The sequence below is a fragment of the Pseudoliparis swirei genome, chromosome 5 (assembly GCF_029220125.1).
Source record: "Pseudoliparis swirei isolate HS2019 ecotype Mariana Trench chromosome 5, NWPU_hadal_v1, whole genome shotgun sequence".
Taxonomy (NCBI): Eukaryota; Metazoa; Chordata; class Actinopteri; order Perciformes; family Liparidae; genus Pseudoliparis; species Pseudoliparis swirei.
The window spans coordinates 19,104,151-19,113,215 of record NC_079392.1 but is presented as its reverse complement, the minus strand read 5'-3'; the positions used below and the strand labels follow the sequence as shown (position 1 = coordinate 19,113,215).

Sequence of the window (9,065 nt, the reverse complement as noted above, 5' to 3'; positions counted from 1 at the left end):
TCATTGTATAAGTATGCCATAAAAATAGAATATAACATAAAATAAACTCATAATTTGCTATAAAAAATAATTGTTATAACGGATTGTCCTTAAATAATGAATCCCAAGGAATCCGACAGTAAAGCAAGGAACCTGTGGGTTCTTTGCATATCTTGTTTTTTGCAGAGTACCCAATGTTCTTGATCGTATTTAGACATTCAACATTAATAAACTGTGAATAATCAGAGAGCAGGTCTCTGGCTCACAGCGTTGAGCGTCTCATCGCAGCAGCAGTCCAGGAAAAGATGGTCACTCCCACGTCCAGCCAGCAGCACCAGGGCATTCTGGATCGACGGCAACAGGCCCCATGCCAGTGTCATCTCAATTCATTTCTCAGTAGGAATTTACAATTTTTTCAATAAAGTGCAGTCTACAGTATAACATTTTTAAAGTCATAAAATAGTAAACCATAAAAGATGGTCACAGCGTAGCATTCTATATAAAACAGATAAGAACGAAGTCTCCAGTACATCGCTCCTCTAACGGCAGGCGGTGGGCCGTCGACTGTCTTGAGTTACATTTTAACATGAAATGTATGCATCATATAATTATTACACTGCGTCTAACTGACCCCTAACAAACAGGTTGGGAATGAGAGCTACTGGTTTATGGGATGTAGTCATGATCCATTATCAATGCTCGTGGTGTTGGCAAATTATAATTTTGGTGGTCAGTTCGGCAGTTTAATGTAAATATGAAAACAAAAAATAAATTGATATCAACATTTTGATAATGCCCTTTTAAATTAATTTCTACAAACAAGATTAAACTCAATTCACAATTGTATAAAAAGAAACGTTCAACTTTTGTTTTGAAAGTTTCCGTCAGTGACGAAACAAGTTGACAGTTTGATACAATTTTATTAGTTTCCTTTGGAAAACCTAAAGCAACTCATTGCAACAACACATTTCGATCTACAGTGTCCACTTACCACAGGGTGTGAAGAGTAAGGTCATCTGAAACAGGACGCGTGCATTACAGTTAAAGCTAAATTGTCCAGCAACCAAAACATGACCATAAACGTTGTGCTGGGTGTCAAGTGACTCAGTCACAGAAGGAAGAAAAGACTCATAACATATTTACAGCGACAGAAATTTAGTTTGAAACGCTTTGTATTCTACTGCCAGGAAGACAAAGTTCAAAACACAAAAAAGGTAACAACAAAAAATCAATAGAATCTTAAAAAAGTACAGCAATGGCTATTTAAAACCACGTCTCACGTTACTCAGATTTTAGCCTTCGTTTCCTCGTCTTTACAAAAAGGATTTAACCGCCTTCCTTCGACGCTTCTACGGACAAGACAACAAATCATTCTTTTTAACTTAGAGTGATCAGGCACAGACGCGTCGTGGCCTATATTAAAAATATAAAAGTGGAAAGTTAACACTGTTGGGCGGCTCCTAGTCGCTCATCTCCATGTCTTCCTGATGGTGGTCGTCTCCATTCAATTTGGACTTCTTGGGGGTGTGGCCCTCTGGTCTCTCCATCTCCTCCTGGCCCTTGGGGGATGAGGCAGAGTCAGAGTTGCTCTTCCTCTCATAGTCATCCTCCTCTCCTTCCTTTTGACCGTCATAACCCTGCTCCTCTTCATCGTAATCCCGGGTCACCTGTCCGGACAATTTTTTTTATTTTTTAAAAAGATTATATTTTGGGGGCATTTCTGCTGTATTTAATAGAGGGAGACGGGAGAGGCCATGACAGTCACATTCAGCACTTAAAGGGGAGATCTTCTGGGACCTTCAATTAGTTGCCAGTAATTTCAAAACAATATTCGAAGCATACCTTCACGTCTCCTTTCTCACTGTCAGACTTGCGCTCCCGGTCTCGCTCCTTGTCTTTGCTCTTCTTCTTCTTACTGGCCGAGCGCTCCCGCTCCTCTCTGCCCCGGTCCTTGTCCTCCCTCCGGTCCTTGTCTTTGTCCTCCCTCCGGTCTCTCTCCCGCTCCTTCTCGCGCTCCTTGTCTTTCTTTTTCTCTTTCTTGTGACTGAACATGACAAATGGATCATTTCAGTCGGTGCACTAACGTGACGAGTCGTTATGTTCGGTGAACTGCATGTGAAATGCGTTTGCCGTCTCACCGTCTGAGCGATGGAGAAGTGGACAACTTCCTCCGGGGGGAGCGAGTTGCACTGCGGCTCCGCCTGTGCCTCCTGAGACGCACCGCACAACAAATACATGTTAATCATCAGGTCGTTCTGACCAAATCATGGACTGCTGACCCTTTAAGTTATTTGCTTTCATGAACGTAAAGCACATGAACCGTTTGGACTGCAGCCTGTAATTCCCCAGAGCAACAGTCAGCGTGGAGCTCAGACACTCACCGACTCATGCTCCGAGACCTCCGGGCGCTGCTGTAGCTCTTGGGGGGCGTCTTTGACCTTTTCTTAGACTTTTCCTCCTTCCTCCTGTCCCTGCTCCAGACACAAGCAAGGCTCACCACATTAACAACCAGCAGCACAGGTCAGGAAACAACGACTCCATGTACTGGCAGCTCTTGCGAGTGAAGGAAAATCTGAAATTCAGCGACTAAACTCTGCAGCAGTGGTCGGCAATAAATATTAATAAATCAACGAGGCAGCAATTTAACTACCGAGGACAACAATGGAGATGCTGACCTCGATCTACTGCAGCGGTTCCTTTCGCGGGAGTGGGACTTCCTCTTGCGTGGACTCTTGGACCGCCTCCTACTCCTGGAATGGGACCTGCGCCGAGACCGACTCTTTGACCGTCTGCCAGAGTGAAGCAGGATCACGTATTAAAACGTAGCAAATGACTGACGGCTATCAATCGTCTTGATCACGTCTGGTGTCACTTTGTTTTCATCCAACTGTGCTGAGCAGGCGGGGTCTTCACCTGTGTCTTGAGCGAGATCTGGACCGCCGGCGCCTCGACCGCGAACGAGAGCGCGAATGTTTGCGCTTGTCATCTTTTTTACCTGCAAAACAATGAAAACAGTTGAATATCTCGCAGGTAGGCGGGGCTTCTTGCTCACATAATGGAACAAATACTTTCTTCATTGATTATAAACTGTCGTGGGGTAAGGGACCACTGTAGGTCCGTGATCTAACGCCACATAACAGATATCATTTACAATAGTTTTAAGCAGTTTCTAATTTTTTTTTAAAGACACGATTTGATTTAATCCAAAATAATTGAATTTCTAATCATTTCAATTGTGTGTTTTGACGAGAAAAAAACATTACAGATGACTATAATAAAGTAAAAGGATACCATGTAGAATGTGATGGTTCACATTGACGCAGCTAATATGGATCAATGATCAGTAATCACTTTTCCATGCCAAATGTTTTTTATCGGAGATCTCTAAAAGTTATTTTCTCTCTTATATATTTCTTGTTGATCCGATCGGTGAGTTTTATGACCCGTCGCATAAAACAACCTTTCTCCAAAGGGGACACGAGGAAATGGAGAACTCACTTCCAGGTTCAATGGCTGCAGAGATGAGCGACTGGGCCTCTCGGACCCTCTTCATGGCCTCTTCAATCTCCTTATTGGACGCATCATTCTTCATCCCTGGATTCAAGTTTAGTCCGGCCGCTAATGGGTTAAGTCTGCAAATTCCATCAATTATTATTTTTTCTTCTTCTTCCCTCCCCAAAAAAAGGAGGCTCAACGCATCGTTTCCCCTGAATGAGAGTGCAAAGTGTCTTACTTGGGGTCCATGGACTGCATGAGCTTCAGGAAGTCGGCAGAAAGAGCCTGGACATTTTGTTGGAGGGAAATTACCATTAGAAAGAACTTTAGTTGAAGCATGCTGCAACTCTGAATGTGACCAGCATGGGGCTCACCTGGGGGTTCATGTTAGGGCCCGACATTCCCATGGCAACCATTTGCTCCATGTTGGGAGCTCCAAAGGGTGTCCCTCCCATCTGAGACACAGCAGAGCCAAGTTAACAGCACTCACAACACTTTTTTATCAAGCATCCAGCAGACACAACACAGCCTCGAGTCTAAATCATCAGCAGGTGTTAAGATAAACCGAATCCGTGTTCCCATTTCTATCAGTGTTACTTCAGGGACCACGTGCTTTCAGTCCCGACGGTATCTCACGGTAGTCCTAGAACATTTGACCCAGACTCATTTAGTATTTCATTTATTCACTCGGGCCACCACGGATTCTTTACAGATGAAGTCTTCAAGAGGCAGAACGTCCTCTTAAAAACAGAATCCCAGTCACTTCCACAAAGCGAGGCAGATTATTATGCTTACAATAGAAAAAAGAAACAGAAAAGAACCCCACATGATCTTGAACATAATGAATACTTAAGAGTCAAACTTAATGTCAAAATGTAGTTACCAGAGGGTTGGGTGTTGGAAGAAGGCCCCCCCCAGGCATCATTCCTGCCACGGCATTGGCTGGAGCCAGCAGCGACATTGCTTTAGATTCATCAGGGATGACTCCTGGAGAAAAACAACAACATTTCAGGACACACACACCGAGCAAACATTGATGAACACTCAAAACAAGACTTGCAGACAAGCCACCTGTCTAACTACTCTGTATTCAAATAATGAGTAAATAAAAATAAAAAAGGGCTATTTTTTGTGGTCTTGTCTGTAAATCTTGATCCCTGATTTTGTGTGAGAAAGTATGATTGTATGATTAGCAACTATTAATTTATAAGTCACAATACACACTGTGGTCAACACTGCCAAGATTTTTTCACCTGTACTTGTTTTTTAAGTCATGAACCAAACGTAAGCAAGCACAGCCAGTTGTCCCGTGGGATGTGCTCTCAACTTTCATTAGATGTTTTATGAACAAGCGACTCGTGCCGGCTGCTTCGCTATAAAGCACAAAAACATTGAGATACAGAAAACAAAGTTCATGATTTGGGTGGAGACAAGGGTACATTTCAACATCACTTACCATTACCAATACAAAAACAGAAAAGGTTCAGACATATTACCTTTTCTGGGCTTTTGTTGGTGGTTACTTTGTACAATTCCACCACAAAAAAAGAAATAAAAATACTTGGCAACCAAATAAAGTATGTCTAACAAGCTACAGTACTGCACGGTTTTGGCCAACAGTGCGTCTAGAAACACTAAACAATGACAAAGATAAACTGCACTAAACAGTTAAAGGCTATTACCAGCAACAGCTGTGATAAAATCATGACAAATGTGGCCAAAGCTGAAGAAATCAAACAGTAAATTCAAAAGAGAAAATCTTATGGAGATGATCATCCATGGTGCAATCTGAAAACAGGCTATTTTTTGTATGACATTTTACATTTTAAAAAGGGGTGGGCGAGAGACACACACACACACACGCAGGCACGCACACACACACACACACAAAAACACACACACAGGACACTTGAGAAACAGGATAAGGCTGCAGAAGACAAAACTGTTGGTGGCATTTTCAGCAGGGCCTGGTATATAGGGCTGCCTGAACCAGGAAAAAGAACTGTAAAACACAACAACAAAAGAAACACCACTGTTAAACGTGAGATTCACTCAACTCTTTCAGTCATGTGTGGAGAGGATCACAAAAAAGCATTTTTACTGCAACATCAAGCAGAGAATTAAAACTACTTGTATCTCTTGCGTCTTTGGTGAAAATGTGGCAATACAAATTCACAATGTAAGATAATACAAGGCTTTGGCACATGGAGCAAGTAAATGCCAATGCCGGTTTGTGTGCCTCTCTTAGTTATAACCAAACTATATGCTAATTAACTTCCAAAATAATTGTCTAGCCGATGGCACGCACACACACACCTTCCAAATATATCCTTTTATTCACAGCATCTGTCCTGCATACTTTGTGCTGGTATAAGGTTGTCCGGAACATTTTACCCAGACGAGCCATTCAAGCAGCATTCTGCTAACACCAAGTCCAGATCCAGTATTTATAAATTACTTTGAAATGCACCCCAATAGCCTAATCAGGGCTTGATTACATTTAATAAGGAAATGCAGTTTAGATGGTTGGTGAAAAGCTATGCATCAAAAAGAAAAGTCACACACACACACACACCGGTAAAGTGTTCACTTATGAGGCTGATGAGACCTATTCTTCTAGACTGTGCTAGATTGATATCTCCTTACTCTATTGTTTTTATGGAAGCAAATCAATGGCATTTATGCGACGTAAAATAAATGATATAGTATTACCAAGATTAAAAAGTTTTGTTAGACGTGTACAACACGTGCAGAATGTCACTGGAATTGACGCAAAGCAACTAACCTACGCTGACAGTTTGGATAAAATAGATTGAAACGCATTGTTGATATTTATTAATTCAAGCACAGTGGAACACTTACAGCAGGCTTACCCAGGGTGCTTACGGTTCAAATATAAATAGAGGATCAGAAATGATTCAAGCTTGAAGTCCGTACACCTATTTTGCTGAAGAGTTGCGTGGCTCATTTTTGTAATAAAAGATGCCTTGAACAGAGAGAAAAAAATAAATAAAGAATTAATATTTTACTGCAGAACAAGAGAGAGAAGGGGGCTTGCGAGCCTGGTGCCATTATTTTTTCTAATCTCCTGATGTCAGCAGAGGACCACTTTCAGCCAGCAAGGAAGGGACTCTCTGCAAATGACTTGTCCACTATGAAAACCACAACACAAATAACAGAGAGAGAAGTTTACAGCTAGATTGTCAGACATGGACACAAATGTACATTTCCCTTTTATTAACCTAGAAATGCCAAGCACTGAAAAGCTTAGCGAAGTTTGCTTGGTCACAAAGAACTCAAAATGGCTCAGAGTGTTTGCCATTCTATCAAAACAACGTACACATTATGATGCATGTTCAGAGATAGCCATGTGAGTGAGACACGAATAATACAAACACCCACCTTCAGCAAAAGGGACCACGATCAAGGCTCGGTCCACGAAGACAGTGTTCGTCAGGTGTTGGGAAACTCCCACCGACCCGGACTCTTGGAACTTTACAAAACAGACACGTGAAGTCACAGGCAAGGGAGAGTCACTGGAAGAAAATACAGATATGTTGTGCAAAGAATACAAACAACAAGACCCAACATGCTTTCTTCAAACTGACCTAATTATTATGTTGTTGTCCCCTGGGACAACTAACAACAAAAGTACAATATGCATCATTTTTCTAAAAAATAATGGATGGACAGATTCCACCCTAAAACATCACTTGTTGGCACCTTCCCCACAGTGTGGTGCTATTTTCTTATAATCATTGACAATTTGTTGAGACTCAAATATCCCTGCCAATCACTGACATTTTGAACCGTTGTTGTTACAGTCCTCGCCATGTCCTACCTGCTGAGAAGTCAGGTGTAATTCCATACAGGAAGATACAAAGCAGACAACAATTATTTTCTACGATAGTCAATGTTAAAATACTGTAGATTACAGAAGCTCATTAACACCCGAAGATGCAAGGAACCCACGGTATTGCATAACAATATTGACACCAAATTAATGTGTTCCTCTACTTTGTTTAAATCAGCATTTAAAACATTAAGATGCTGCAGAAGATACATTCAAGGTTTTAGCTAAAATATGTTAATTTAACGGATAACTCAAATTGTTTAGTCTATAAATTGTCAGGAGGGGATGAAAGAGAAAATGCCCAATATATTAAATGAACAGTGATGTAAAGCAGAAGAAAGATAAGAGACTTGAACATGCTAATGTCTAGCATTTTTCAGGGTAAAACTATTAGTCAATTAATTCACATAAATTTCATAATAATTTTATTTAACAAAAATGTTGTGCTAACGTTGTTTTCAGTTCATGAACTAAGATGGTGTGCTGCTACATTTGTGTTAATTATATCGTTGCAAACTGAATCTCGTTGGTTATTAAACCATTTCAACTTGACTAATAGTATAGGTACTTGTAATAGGATTTTTTTTTATAAATAAAGAGGGCAAACAGTTGAGGGTTAAACGATTAATCCAAAAAAGAACCACAACAATCAGTTGAGGTCCGACCACGTTGGCTTGATACGAATTAGCCATTAGCAATCGATTCACGTTAATTGTGAAGTAACATCTCGGAGTACGTGGCAGAATTTGAATTTACTTCGCTAATTGCCTCACGCGTGCACACAACAGAAGTTATGATGAGCGCGTGTCCCTCGCGTTGTGAAGGAGTTACTGCTGCTGCATTCATTAAAGGCGCGGGGAACGTTAGCGCGAGCAGCGAGGCCTACCCGACACAACAGGCCTCGGGCGTCGCATGCGCTAGGTAAGACGACGCGTTACCAGTTCACAGTTCGCAATACTCACTCAGGCGGAAAGAGTTTCAGCTCGTCTATGTTTCCGAGGAATCCGAACAGAGTCCTCATCTGCTCGGACGCCGCGCTCGGGGAGACATTCGTCACCTGAATGACGTGCGTGTTGGAATTCATTTTCGCCAGTGCTAATCAAGCTAGCTAGTTTTATATTAGCAACGGGCTTCAATATAGAACAAAAATGACGAGTTGTCTAATGTTTACGAGGAAAACAACATCAGGCGATTACAAACGCGTGCATTTTTTCCCCAATGTAGATAAATAGGTGGTTAATGTTTGCTGGTGGCAGATCGACGACGACCGTCAGCAGAGAGCAACAATGCCGCTGCTGAAAATGTCGCGAGGCAGGGATTCTGGTGCGTTCACTTGCAGTTTGTATGCTCGTACTTATGGGCTTTCCCCATAGCTAACAAGAATGATCCCATTCTAGTAAAATTATGTATTTGGTTGATAGCTGACTGTCCAATGGTGAAAACAAGTAAAATCGGAAATACCTCTATTTAAAAATACTCTTAAATCATATCTGATTCGTGCTGTTTTCAGGCTGATACTTAGATCAATATTTGTGAGTTTAACATTTTTTTATAATTATTTATAAAAACAAAAAACACCTTTCTACATCACGTACATTTACAGACTAAGATGGATATTTTACAGTTGAAAAATAAATTTATCAGTGCTCTCCGACATACAAATTGTCTAACATTTTGTCAATGACCTAAACAGTTGTATGGCATTACAATTGGCAGATATATCCACAATAAGTTAACA

At 41.2% G+C, this 9,065-nt stretch overlaps 1 protein-coding gene across 3 annotated transcripts; it reads right to left on the bottom strand.

Moving 5' to 3' along the window:
• Positions 1-879: 879 nt before the first annotated feature.
• On the bottom strand, positions 880-8,632 carry LOC130193655 (serine/arginine-rich splicing factor 11-like). Of its 3 annotated transcripts, none has more exons than XM_056414278.1 (12): positions 8,290-8,632; positions 6,877-7,010; positions 4,358-4,461; positions 3,849-3,929; positions 3,713-3,759; positions 3,478-3,611; positions 2,893-2,974; positions 2,655-2,768; positions 2,361-2,453; positions 2,118-2,189; positions 1,822-2,023; positions 880-1,646 (listed from the first exon to the last, which is right to left on the bottom strand). In XM_056414278.1, the coding sequence occupies exons 1-12, from the start codon at positions 8,409-8,411 to the stop codon at positions 1,440-1,442; spliced, it is 1,392 nt and encodes a 463-aa protein (XP_056270253.1). In that variant the 5' UTR covers positions 8,412-8,632; the 3' UTR covers positions 880-1,439. The 3 variants fall into 3 exon arrangements, with proteins under 3 accessions (XP_056270253.1, XP_056270255.1, XP_056270254.1); XM_056414280.1 differs by having other exon boundaries at positions 880-1,538; XM_056414279.1 differs by having other exon boundaries at positions 2,361-2,450.
• Positions 8,633-9,065: the final 433 nt, after the last annotated feature.

Bases quoted from the DNA above. Each gene is read 5' to 3' on its own strand.
- LOC130193655 (XM_056414278.1), bottom strand. From the start codon at position 8,411: ATGAATTCCAACACGCACGTCATTCAGGTGACGAATGTCTCCCCGAGC. The intron at 3,930-4,357 runs GTAACTACATTT...GCTGTGTCTCAG, and splicing joins TTCCAACACCCAACCCTCTG to ATGGGAGGGACACCCTTTGG. The intron at 1,647-1,821 runs GTATGCTTCGAA...TTGTCCGGACAG, and splicing joins GTGAGAAAGGAGACGTGAAG to GTGACCCGGGATTACGATGA.